Source organism: Mesoplodon mirus, assembly GCF_964341445.2.
Source record: "Mesoplodon mirus genome assembly, chromosome: 18".
NCBI classification, from domain to species: Eukaryota; Metazoa; Chordata; class Mammalia; order Artiodactyla; family Ziphiidae; genus Mesoplodon; species Mesoplodon mirus.
This window is the reverse complement of record NC_138994.1, coordinates 60,753,690-60,768,443: the sequence shown is the minus strand read 5'-3', so window position 1 is coordinate 60,768,443 and position 14,754 is coordinate 60,753,690. Positions and strand designations below refer to the sequence as shown.

General features: G+C 33.5%; 1 protein-coding gene across 8 annotated transcripts in view; it reads right to left on the bottom strand.

Moving 5' to 3' along the window:
* BCAS3 (BCAS3 microtubule associated cell migration factor) overlaps positions 1-14,754 on the bottom strand; it is a 576,338-nt gene that overhangs the window by 400,300 nt on the left and 161,284 nt on the right. For all 8 annotated transcript variants that reach the window (XM_082603192.1, XM_082603193.1, XM_082603194.1 and 5 more), the window contains exon 12: positions 12,295-12,465. In XM_082603192.1, coding sequence (XP_082459318.1) covers positions 12,295-12,465 — 171 coding nt within the window. The remainder of the gene's footprint in view (positions 1-12,294; positions 12,466-14,754) is intronic.

Below are 14,754 nucleotides of genomic sequence, written 5' to 3'. Positions count from 1 at the left end.
ATTTATTCCCCTTAATTTTCTTACTAAGCATACTGAAATACAATTTACATTCCATACAATTTGCCCATTGTGAGTACACTGTTCAATGATCCCTAAGGAAAAAAGTTTTAAAATAACATGTATTCGTTTTACAAAGCAAGTAATTAACTCAAGAAACAAAAAAGTTTCACATATCTAATGTTGCAAAGGAAAAACCTACTGTACCAATATTGGATCATGATCGACATAAAGAATTTAATCTGAAGTAATCCAGGAAGTAGTCCTACACTGGCAAAGTTCATTTTTCTTTTAGAGTAAAAAGCTTTACAGAGGTATAATTTACATTCCATAAAAGTCACTTATTTTATGTTTACAATTCAATGATTTTATACAGTACTACAACCATTACAACAATCCATTATATAGAAACATCTGATTTGTCACCCTTTCCTATCTTAATGCTTTAATCTTCTTGCCTTATTGTTCTGGCTAGAACCTGCAATTCAGTTAAGCTGCAGACTGATCATTTTTCTGTCTGTAGATTTTTTTCATTACCACTTAAACCATTTTTAAGTGTTCACTTCAGTTAAGTATACTCATATTGTTATCTAACAGATTTCTAGAACTTTTTCATCGTGCAAAACGTAAATTCTATACCCACTAAACACTAATTCTTCCTCTTCCCTCCTCCCACCCTTAGTAACCACCTTTTAATTTTGTTTCCATGATTTTGACTACTTTAGATATTCAAAATAAAAGGAAGAATTTAGTATTTGTACTTTTGTGACTGGCTATTTCCCTTAGCACAATGTCCTCAAGGTTCATCCACATTGTAACATGTGAAAAGATTTCCTTCTTTCCTAAGGTTGTGTAATATTATTACATTGTATGTATATACCACGCTTCTCTTTATCCATTTATCTGGCAATGGACATTTGGATTGCTTCCACCTCCCAGGTACTGTGAATAACACTGCAAAGAACAGGAGTGTGTAAATATCTCTTCAAGATCCTGATTTGAATTATTCTGCATATAAATGCCGAAGTGGGATTACTGGATCACATGATAATTCTATTTTTAATTTTTTGAGAAACTTTCATACTGATTTCCATAAGGGCTGCATCATTTTACATTCCCACCAAAAGTTCACAAGGGTTCCAACTTCTCCCCATCTTCTGACAACACTGTTAAATTCTGTTCTGTTGATAGTGGTCATCCTGATAGGTAGGAGGTGATATTTCACTGTGGTTTTGATTTGCTAATGATTAGTGATGTTGAGCATCTTTTCATATGCTTATTGGACATCCCTACATCTTCTTTGGAGAAATTTCTATTCAAGTCCTATGCCCATTTGTTAATCGGGTTATTTTTATTATTATTATTGTTGAGTTGTAGAAACTCCTTATTCATACTACATATTAATTCCTTATGAGCCATATGATTTACAATGATTTTCTCCCACTCCATAGGGTGCATTTTCACTTGGTTGATTTTTTCCATTTAGACACAGAAGTTTTAAAGTTTGATGTAGCTCCATTTGTCTATTTTTTATTTTGTTACCTGTGCTTTTGGTTTAATATCTAAGAAATCATTGCCTGATCCAATGTCCTAAAGATTTTCTCCTATGTTTCCTTGTAGGAGTTTAATAGTTTCCAGTCTAATGGTTGGGTCTATAATCTATAATCATTTTTGTATATGGAATAAGGTAAGGGTCCAACTTCATTCTTTTGCATGTAGCTATCCAGTTTTCCGAACCTCATTTGTTGAAGAGACTGCCGTTTCCCCACTGTGAGCTTTTTCCAACTTTGTCAAAAATCTTTCGGATGCATATGCATGGTCTTATTTCTGCACTCCCTATTCTGTTCCATTGGTCTACATATCTATCTTTACGCCAGTATCACGTCATCTTAATTACCATTGCTTTGCAATATGATTTGAAATGAGGCAAAGTTGTGTTGTTTTTCTTTTTCCAAGATTGTTTTGGTTTTTCAGGGTCCCTTCAGATACCATAAGAATATTACGATGGTTTTTTCTATTACTGCCACAAAGTGTCATAGAGATTTTCATAGGTATTGCATTTAATATCACATTAGGTGCTATGGATATAACAATATTGTCTTCAAATCCACAAGCACGAGATGTTTTTCCCACTTTTCGTATCTTCTTTCACTTCTTTTAACAATGTATTATAGTTTTCAGCATACAAGTCTTTCACCTCCTTGTGTTCGTTTATCCCTAAGAGTTTGTTTTCTTTAAAAAAAAAAATCAACAAAATTGACAGCCCTTAATTAGACTAACAAAAAAAGAGAGAAAATTCAAATAGCTAAAATTAGAAATGATTATTTAGTAACGTATTGTTTAGCTTCCATGTGTTTGTGTTTTTTACATTTTTTCCCTGTAATTGATTTCTAATCTCATAGCGCTGTGGTCAGAAAAGATGCTTGATATGATTTCAATTTTCTTAAATTTACTGAGGCTTGATTTGTGACCCAAGAAGTGATTATCCTGGAGAATGTTCCATGTGCACTTGAGAAGAAAGTGTAATCTGCTGTTTTTTGGATTGAATGTCCTATAAATATGAATTAAATCTATCTGGTCTATTGTGTCATTTAAAGCTTGTGTATCCTTATTAATTTTCTGTTTGGATGATCTGTCCATTGGTGTAAGTGAGGTTTTAAAGTCCCCCACTATTATTGTGTTACTGTAGATTTCCTCTTTTAGAGCTGTTAGCAGTTGCCTTATGTACTGAGGCGCTCCTATGTTGGGTGCATATATATTTATAATTGTTATATCTTCTTCTTGGATTGATCCCTTGATCATTATGTAGTGTCCTTCCTTGTCTCTTGTAACATTCTTTATTTTAAAGTCTATTTTACCTGATATGAGTATTGCTACTCCAGCTTTCTTTTGATTTCCATTTGCATGGAATACCTTTTTCCATCCCCTCCCTTTTAGAATGGTCATGATCAAAAAATCTACAAGCAATAAATGCCGGAGAGGGTGTGGAGAAAAGGGAACTCTCTTGCACTGTTGGTGGGAATGTAAATTGATACAGCTATGGAGAACAGTATGGAGGTTCCTTAAAAAACTAAAAATTACCATATGACCCAGCAATCCCACTACTGGGCACATACCCAGAGAAAACCATAATTCAAAAAGACACATGCGAGGGCTTCCCTGGTGGCGCAGTGGTTGAGAGTCCGCCTGCCGATGCAGGGGACACGGGTTCGTGCCCCGGTCCGGGAAGATCCCACATGCCACGGAGTGGCTAGGCCCGTGAGCCATGGCCACTGAGCCTGTGTGTCCAGAGCCTGTGCTCCACAACGGGAGAGGCCACAACAGTGAGAGGCCTGCGTACTGCAAAAAAAAAAGACACATTCACCCTAATGTTCACTGCAGCATTATTTACAATAGCCAGGTCATGGAAGCAACCTAAATGCCCATCAACAGACAAATGGATAAAGAAGATGTGGTACATATATACAATGGAATATTACTCAGCCATAAAAAGAAACGAAATTGGGTCATTTGTAGAGATGTGGATGGATCTAGAGACTGTCATACAGAGTGAAGTAAGTCAGAAAGAGAAAAACAAATATCATATATTAATGCATATATGTGGAACCTAGAAAAATGGTACAGATGAACTGGTTTGCAGGGCAGAAATACAGACACAGATGTAGAAAACGTATGGACACTAAGGGGGGAAAGTGGCGGGTGGGTGTGCGTGTGTGTGATGAATTGGGCGATTGGGATTGACATATATACACTAATATATATAAAATGGATAACTAATAAGAACCTGCTGTATAAAAAAATAAATAAAATTCAAAAAAAAAATAAAATTAGAAATGAAACAAGAGCCATTAAAACTGATGTCACAGAAATAAAAAGGATTATAAGATATATCTATGAGGCCCTCACTGTCCTGAGACCAAAACAAGAGAAAGACCAAAAGAAAACTACAAATCAATATCCCTGATGAATAATGATGCAAAAATTTAAAAGAAAACAGGATCAAACCAAATTCAACACATTAAAAGGATTATACACCAAGAAAAGTGAGAATTATACTTGGAACATAAGGATGGTTCAACATACAAAAATCAATTAATATAATATACCACATTAACAAACTGAAGAACAAAAGATGATTGATTGATCTCAATCAATGCAGAAAAAGAATTTGACAAAATTCAACCACTTTCTTGATAAAAACACTCAACAAACTAGGAATACATGGAAACTACCTCAATACAATAAAAGTTACATATGCAGAGTCCAAAGCTAATATTACACACAATGGGCAAGACTGAAAACTTTTCCTCTAAGATCAGTAAAAAGGCAAGGATGCCAACTCTCAGTACTACTATTCAACATAGTACTATAAGGTCTAGCCATAGCAACCAGACCAAAAGGGGGGGGGGGAAGAAAAAGAAAATAAATACAAGGCATACAAATTGTAAAAGAAAGAAAATTACCTCTGTAATAGATTTTACAGATTACACACACACACACACACACACACACACACACACACAATTCAACAGTTGCAAGATATAAAATTAACACTCACAATCAGTTTCGTTTCTATACACTAACAAAGACCAAATTAAAAAGTAAATTAAGAAAACAATCCCATTTGCTGTATCATCAGATTTATCAACTTTGTTAATCTTTTCAAAGAACCAGTCTTGGATTTTCCCCATCATTTCACTGTTTTGTTATTTTGTTGACTCCTGGTCATATTTCTATTATTTACTTCATTTGTCTTGCTTTGGTTATAATTTGCTGTTTTTGAAATCTCTTAATGGAGAGCTAAGATTGTTAATTTAGGACCACTTTTCTTTTCTACTATAACCATTTAAAGCTGTAATTTTCCCATTATTCAATAATATAGCTGCAATTATAATTTCTGATATGTTCTATTTCTATGTTCATTGCATTCAAAATATTTTCTAATTTCCTGGAGACTCCTTCATTTCATAATTTCATTCTATTATTGATTTCCATTCTTTAGATTTGTTTTATGGCCAATCATATGATCTATCTTGGAAAATGTTCCAGATGTTCTTGAAAACAATCTTACTTTTGTAGGTTTTGGGGGAAGATTTAGGTCATGTTGGTTGACAGTCTTAATCAAGTCTTCTAAATCTTTAAAAATTTTCTGTATAGTTTTTCCATCAATTATTGAAAGCACAGTATTTAAATCTCAAACTGTAAATGTTAGCTAGAATTTCTTCTTTCAATCTGTCAGATTCTGTTTAATGCTTGCTGCACTATTTTGTTAGGTGTTTACACATTATTAATTGTCTTATCTACCTATTACATTGACCCTCTTATCATTATGAAACGTCCCTCTTTTCCTCTGGCAATATTTCTTGACGTAAAGTCTTTTATCGGATATTAATATAGCCATTCCAATTCTATTATGGTTATTGTTTGCATGGTACATTTCTTCCATCCTTTTACTTGAAACAATTATGTCTTTGAATCTAAAGTGATTCTGGTCTGACAATCACTGTCTTTTAACTTGAGTCCATTTATAGTTAATATAATTACACACATAATTGGATTTAGGTCTGCCATTTTCCATTTATTTTTATGTCTCAGGTGTTTGTTGTTGCTCTGATCCTCTTCCTTTGTGTTAAACAATTATTTTTAATGTTTACTATTTTTATCTTCTTGAATTAATATCAAGATATTATCTTGAATTAATTTCTTAAGTGGTTACTGTACAGGCTATAAGGTGCTGTATAGACAACAAGATTACATGTTAATTCCACACTTAATTGCAATAAATTATAGCTCCTTGCCCCAATATAGCTCTATTTCCTCCCCATTCCTTTGTGCTATTATTATCATGGGAATTATCAACTGAGAAACATCATTATTCCCTAAAACAATCTTCCAATTACATACATGTTGATATGTTTAATGTTGCCCCAAAGGTCTCTGAGACTCTTTTGGTTTTTTTTTACTTTTTATTTTCTATTGGATATAGCAGATTAACAATGTTGTATTAGTTTCAGGTGTACAGCAAAGTGATTCAGTTATACATATACATGTATCTATTATTTTTCAAATTCTTCTCCCATTTAGGTTGTTACATAATATTAAACAGAGCTTCCTGTGCTATACAGTAGGTCCTTGTTGGTTATCCATATTAAATATAGCAGTGTGTACAGGTCAATCCCAAACTCCCTAACTATCCCTCCCCGCAACACTTCCCCCGTGGTAACCATAAGGTCACCATAAGTTCATTCTCTAAGTCTGCAAGTCTGTGTCTGTTTTGTAAATAAGTTCATCTGTATCATTTCTTTTAGCTTCCACATATAAGCTATATAATACTATGTTTCTCCTTCTCTTACTTCACTCAGTATGACAATTCTGTCCAGTAATGTACTTATTTTCTGGGGAAAAGATTTGCTTATCTCTTCAATTCATCATAGCTGGGAGTCATTCCCCAATTACCACAAAATTCATACATACAAATCACCCCATATAAGTGGATAATGCTTAGTAAATTTATACAGTTGTATAACCATTACCACATTCTAGATTTAGAATACTTCCAACACCCCCAAAATTTCTTCATGATGACTTTAGAACACCAACCACAAGTCCCAGACAATCCCTAGTGTATATTTCATCTCATTTGCCTTCTCTAAAATTTTTCAAAATATTTCAAATAGAATCAAGCAATTTATCTTCCATTTCTTTCTAAATATATTATTTTTTGTTCAACCATATTGTTTCAGGTATCATTCATTTCTTTGTATTGCTTACGTGTATTCCACTGTATGGAGGGACCACAACATGTGGGTTCACCAAACAATTCTTGGTAATTTGGATTATTTCCAGTTGATTGCTATTATGCATAACGCTGTTATGAATATCTGCACACACATCTTTTTTGTGAAACATGTTTTTATTTCTCTTGGGGAGATACCTAGAAGTGGATTTGCTTAATCATATGGTAAATATATACTGAACTTTTTAAGAAATAGGAAAAACTGTTTTCCAAAGTATAGATACTTTCATATGTCCACCAGTAGAGTATAAGGTTTCATCTCTCCACATCCTTTTCAACAGTTTGTACTGTATGTCTTTTTAATGAAGGGCAATCTATTGGAGACAGAAATTAGAATGGTGGTCAACAGGGAGTGTGAGAACAGGGGGATGGGGAGTTACTGTTTAATGGGTACAGATGATGAAAAGTTCTGGACATGGATAATGGCAATGGTTGTACAACATTGTGAATGTACTTAATATCACTGAATTGTAAACTTAAAAATGGCTGAATGGCAAATTTTATGTTATATATATTTTACCACAAGTGGGGGGAAACATGGGTTATAAATTATTTCTCTCATCTCTCTTTTCCATTCTTCCATTTGACTTTCAAAAATGTTAGGTAAGGAAAACAAGAAAAAGACAAGAAGCTTATAGGAGCAGTCTCCAGGAAAGTGTGTTAAACCAAGTCTGCTAAATAACTGATAGACTACCAAACGTGGGGTAGATAGATGGTGGAAAGCGGCCGCATGGCACAGGGAGATCAGCTCAGTGCTTTGTGACCGCCTGGAGGGGTGGGATGGGGAGGGTGGGAGGGAGGGAGATGCATGAGGGAAGGGATGTGGGAACAGATGTATGTGTATGACTGATTCACTTTGTTATAAAGCAGAAACTAAAAAAAGAAAAAAAAATAACTGATAGACTGCTTTAGGAAATATGGTATATACACAGAGTTGTGCAACCATTATGACAATCAAATTTAGAACACTTTCATCACCCAAAAGAAACTTCATAACCATTAACAGTCACTCCCCACCTGATTCCCTCCAAACTCCAAGCCCTAGGCAACCAATCTATTTCCTCTCTATGTAGATTTCCCTATTCTGGACATTTCATATATATACATTCATACAATATGTGTTCTTTTGCGACTGGCTTCTTCCACTAAGCATAAGATTTTCAAGGTTCATTCATTTTGTAGCATGAATCACTACTTCACTTCTTCTTATTGCTAAATAATATTACACTGTATGTATATACCACATTTTATTTAACCATCCATCAGTCAGTTGATGTACATTTGGGCTCCTCCTATTTTTTGGCTATTACAAATAATGCTGCTACGAACATTCATGTACAAGTTTTTACATGAAAATATATTTTCATTTCTTTTGGTTATATATCTCCTAAGAGCAAATCTCTTCAGAGACAAATTGCTGAGTCAAATGGTAACTCTTTTCCAAAGCAGCTGTACAATTTTACGTTCCCACCAGCAGTGTACCAGAGCTCTCATTTCTGCTTACTGGCCACTGGCATATCATATTTGGAAAGATGGCTATTCAAATCCTTTGTTCATTTTAAAATAAGGCTATTTATCTTTTTATTATCCAGTTATAGGAGTTCTTTCAATATTCTGGATACGCACACAAATGAATGCAAATAAAACAAATGGTGAGAGCTGAATATGGTCTGTAGCCTAGTTAACAGTAAAGCGCCATTGTCAATATCCTGGTTTTGATATTTCACGACAGTTATATAAGATGTCACAGTTTGGGGAAACTATCTGCAACTTACTGTGAGTCTACAATTATTTCAAAATTAAAAGTTAAAAATGTAGAGCAGGGACTTCCCCGGGGGTCCAGTGGCTAAGACCCCATGCTCCCAATGCAGGGGGCCTGAGTTTGATCCCTGGTCAGGGAACTAGATCCCACATGCCGCAACTAAAGATCCCGTGTGCCACAACTAAAACAAGATCCCGCATGCCGCAACTAATAAAAGATCCCAGATGCCACAATTAAAAAGATCCTGCAATGCCACAACTAAAAAGATCCCACATGCCAGGCAAGCCAAGTAAATAATAAATAAATATATTCTTTTAAAAGAGTATTAAAAAAATGTAGAGTATACTGCAAGCTTTTTGATTTCTTTCATGCTGATAGGTGACAAGTGGTATCTTACGGTAGTTTTGTCTTTCTCTTATAACAAGTCAAGTCTAAAGATTGTACACCATTTGTAAGTATTTTATTTTTTCACTGAAATATTTTGTCCTTTGCCCACTTTTCTATTTTAACTCAATCTTATGATTCCCTTTCCTTTCATATATTATAACCCTATACCTCTCTTTCCAATACAATTAGCATTGAGTACTCTACTTGATGGTACTAATACAGAAGCCATCCAGCAAAAAGGCTCATTAATCTTGGTGAATACCAAAACCTCATGCCACTATATAGGATTCTTTGAATCTTCCCTTTATGAAGTTCACAAATATAACAACCAGATACTTTTGTACAGATTCTCTCCACTGCATCATCATCTTGCCTAAAATATCAATATCAAATCAATAACAGCGATATCCCAATACAGTTGTCCTGAGACATTTAATTTTTACTCACTACTTAACAGGCTAAACCCCCAAGTATATGTATCAACAACTTGAGTTTATTAAAACAAAGCAAAGCAAGGTGGATACAAGGTGGATAAGGCTTTATCATATGAACAAAAAGATAGACAAACACCACAGGAACCATCAAATTACTATGAATAACACTTGTATTTGCACTCAGGGCAAGAAATAGCTCTAGTTTATGTTATCATTCTGGAGCGTTTTTCTTTGATTAGAGACTTTGCCACCTTGTTAACTGAAATTATATAAATTTATAAAGGCAAATTATACCGCTTAACTTATCCTAGCCATGAAATGCTTTTAAATAAAACATGAAAGTAACACAGACAAAAATGGACAAAGTCAAGCAAATACATTCCCCTTTAATGCAGGTACCATACGGTGATCCTGTCACCATCAAATCAAACTAATCAATTCAGCATCAGAAAGATGGTGAATCAAATTTTATACACTATCCCTGTAAACATGAAAATATCTTTATTAAAGGTTCAATGGCTTTAAACAGCAAAAGTGCACATAATGTCAGCTTTAGTTCCTGATATGTATAGGGACAAGAAGAAACACTACAGCTAAGGTCAAACATCAGTGGGAAAGGGCTAAAAGTGATAAATCCGTGACATTAACCACTGCAGTCTTTCTAATACAATCCAGCATAACCTAAAAACAGCTTTGTACTTCAACTGAACTATTTATCAGAGACAAAAATGTCTTCCTGACAAAAAACAGATTCACATTAATAAAAGAAAAGAAGACAGTATTATATTGAGGAAATCTTATTGCTTAAAAAAAATTATAATTCCTTAAAAATGCACATAGTAACTTATTATTTATTTCCTGTCTTTTAATAGAATTTTTAAATCAATCAAAATTGCAGAATATGTTATAAGTAGGAATGAAAAGAGATTATGCTCCCAACAAATAACAGAAAAGATAAAACTTTTCAGGTTGAGCAACACTTTCACTTTTTTAACTTTTAAAAGTTAACATTTCTATGATTCTTATTTCCTAATGAACAACTTTACTTGTTTCCAGGGTTAACAATGCACTTATCACAGAAAAATGAACTTTTGTACAATCTACTGTTCACTTCCATATTCCAAATGTGAGAATTCCAATTTAAAGTTATAAAAAGTTAACAAAGAACTAGGGGAAAAAAAACCCCAAAGAAACCACATGTGAAAACACAAGACCTAATGCTATGCTTTTCGTATAAATTAAATTTTTCTTTTTACTCATTACATAAATTAATGAGTTATAGCTCTATTTCATCAAAAATAATAAGAGATAACATTTTCAACTTTTAAATTACCACAAATCAGTCTGTCAACAAATGCTAGATGCTTAACAGATTTAAATCCACTCACCAAACTAGACAGTGTTGAGGAGGGTTGTTACTACTTAGTAAATGTGGGTGGCCTTAGAGGTGAATTAATTAAGAATCGAAGGACAAAAGAAAATATTTTTTACTTTAACACTCATAAAACACTAAGGATTTATATATTTAATTCCAATTTAAAAAGAGAACATCTGTATGTGTCTATCAACTTGAGCTAATTAACACAACTTAAAAAAAAAAAGTCATTACAGTCAACTGAAAAGTTTGCTAGCACTTCATTAAAACGAGTTTTAAACAGGAATACAAGTCTGTAACATATCTGATTAACCACAAAGTTAAGATGGGAAAGGCAGAGAATTATATTATTCAGATTTTAAATAAAGTATAATAGCCAGATTCAATAACCCAGAAATTCAAGTATTTTTTGGGTGTTTTAATTGCAGCACAGTCCATAGTTTTTTGAAATGCCACTTGATCTTACTATAGGAATTAGTATATGAGTACCAGCCAAATGTAATCTTTCATCAAGATGTAGAGCCACATATACTGGAAGCAGATTTTCTCAAAAGAACATGCAATATTTAGGGTTAATATTTTAATGGCTCACATAATCATGTTCTGAAAATGGAATTAAATATAAATTCTATATAAAATTAAAATAATTTCCATTTCCAAATCTTGCTCTCCTCCTATCTCATTCTAGTAATCAGGTTTACATTGTGTATGTATAGCAAGGATCACAAACCATGAAAATTACCTTCCTTTCAGAAATGTATTTTAAAATTCATGACTATGATTTAAAAGAAAATACTGCCTATGAATGTATGAGAGAGAAAAACAAAACCCAACTGGTTTCTCTCTAGCAAGACTTACATAAGCATAACATATTTCTCCATGTTTATAATTACTCCTAAATGTTTCTGAACATAGGCTGTAAAAGTCTGTTTTATGTGAAGATATAAGATCTTATAATAAGTTATTACCATTTATATATTCTAATATATTCTTTGAGATTTTTTGTATTTTTTCATATTTATAAGGAAGTATCTGTAATAAAATTTGTAATAAAATTTATTAATATTGTCATTTATTACCATCATAATTAGTCATAATTAGTCTAAGTTATAACAAGTGTCATTAAAAAAAAGAAACAGTATTAAACAGTATAAAAGAGATACATAATTATTTATTTATGGAACAAATGTCCTGATGAGAGATAGCAAGAGAATTCTACAGAACCTCAATTTTACCTTCAGGTTTGATACATTAACAATGTCTGAAATAATAGGTTTTAACATGTTACTTACTCATCATTTTTTAAAAGGGTCTACACCATTTATAGTTTTCATAAAATACTGGCTATATTCCCTGTGTTGTACAATAATTACTCATCATTTTTTGAAAAAAACAAAATTCTAACCTGAGATAACCTTAATTTTCTACAATTCCAAATTAACACATCTCCAAATACATTTTGTATGATCTTGATCCCAAATGATATTGTCAGTCACTCCATCCTCTGCACAAAATGAACATCACATGCATCACATGTTCTTACCTGGCCCTCTCCAACTGTCTCAGTGTCGATTACTGTGATGATGCCTGGGACCAGAGGACTCCGCCTTGAATTACTATGGATGGCAACATCATCTTCTGTCACACCTGAAGGCAGCGTGCCTGTCAGCTGAGTCACCACCTTCCCAACCATTGTCAGGCCAGTTTTCAATGTCTATACAATGAAAGGTAAAATGTATGACATCACATCAGTATTTGGATTCTAAGTAGTAATACATGTTTTGTTAATTCACATTAAATTCTTTATTCTCTAACAAGCTTATATGTAGCAGTGCACTGTCACAAAAATTCAGTCTGATTTTTATACGATCTTAAATTTTAGTTAGAAAATTGTTATTAGATTGAGTGAATGGTATCAGTAGATTCCCCAAAGCCAGCATGGTGAGAATAAAGCTATAGGTAAATAATTAAAGAGTTTGTTTCACATGAGGATACAATTATACATTTATTAACAATATTTATTTTCCCCTCTCTTCAATGCACATAACTTAAAATATGTGAAATATTAAGAAGTAGCAACTATGTGATGTTCTATTTTTTAAACAATATAAATCTAATATTGAGTCAACTTTTTAGCAGGGAAAAGACTGAGATACTGGTAGAATGCATATGTGAAAACACTTTGATTCCAAATTAAATCTATAATATGATGTTATATAATATTGTACATCAAGATTTGGCATGTAGAAAATACAGTCTCCATCTAAGATACTTTTACTAGATGAATGAAACATCATATAAAATTAACCAAGAAGGTTCTTTTCTCTCTGCTAACAGAAAACAATTAAATGTAATGCTCCTAATATATTATTTCAGTTAAAGACAACTTAAGACATTTCAGAATTACATTTTAGTTCCATTTCATTGAAAACAAAGAGATGAAACTAACTCATATGCATGTTTTCTTTTATGTGAATCTCATCTGATTATTCTCATAACCATTAACAAACAATCACGTTAAGTAACGGGGTTTTTTCTTTTTGTCTGAAAGGGAAGAAAGTGAAAACAAAGAGAAAATTATGTGATTCATAAACACATTAACATATCTAATCATTAGAGCCAAAATAAGTTGTCTAGATTACATGGACGTATCAGAAATTATGTATGATACAATAGACACATATCCTCATACTGTGAGGAAAAGTTTTTACTAAAATACTTCAAATTAATCTTCAATACCGTGACTTGCTCTTTTTAAAATAATTATGGACCTATATTCTGGCATATGCTATAGTTAAATTTTAAAATGTATATTATATATACAGCATTTCAAATATTAATTTATAAATGCTAGGCAAAAAAGGTTGTTTATAAAGGCGTAAATGTAACTTAAACAACAGCCAGATGGAACTAAAAAAAAGGAAACATACATAATATATGTATTATTTTACTGTAGCTATGTTCCATGGAAACTTGATTATGAACTCAGAAATGGTTAAGGTTCTTTAACAAAAATGATCTGGATAGATCTCCTCAGACACCTCTACTCTTTTTTTTTTTTTTTTGCGGTACGCGGGCCTCTCACTGTCGTGGCCTCTCCCGTTGCGGAGCACAGGCTCCGGACGCGCAGACTCTGTGGCCATGGCGCACGGGCCCAGCCGCTCCACGGCATGTGGGATCTTCCCGGACCGGGGCATGAACCCATGTCCCCTACAGCGGCAGGCGGACTCTCAACCACTGCGCCACCAGGGAAGCCCACCTCTACTCTTTAAAGAAGAGAAAACTGAGGCTACAGAAGTTAAAGAAAATGGCAGCTCAAACAGCCAGCCAACGACAAAGCCAGAACTCAAAACTAGGACTATCTCCAAACCACTATCCAGTATTGCCTTGTAATCTATTCCTGTTACCACCTGTGATCTCACACACTTCATGAATTCAGAACACAAATGCATACTGGGAAGGAGAAATGAAAACCGTAATAGTGTATCCTAATAAATACTTAAATAAAATAACCAGCAAAGCCATTTGCTGAATTCAAGCAAAATGATATAACTTACAGCTGACTGAAACCAAGAAAAAGCCACAAATCAATTGTAACTGTTTTGTTTAGTGCTAAAAACTCAAACTGCAGTGATTATAAAACACATTAGTGCTCCTCAATTAGCAGCCAAACATTTGTTTCAATAATTCACAAGAAATGACTTACACAAAGTCTGTTAGAGTGTTGTCAAGAAAGCCTCTGAAGGACCAACAAAACCAGGCGCCACAGTATATTGATGTCAAAAGCGGGCCAGGAAGCCTGATTAACCTCTGAGATGCTTCAGCTGATGTACTTACTCCATTAATGCTAATGGAGATGCTCCCACTTAAACGGAGCTATCCCTTTACCAAAGGAATGCCTTTCAGGTTTAAAGTCTTTAATTGTTTATCCTCCCCATTTGCCCCTGAGCTTATTATTTCATGCTCTTATACCAATGAAAAGGAATAAAACTAAAATAACTGG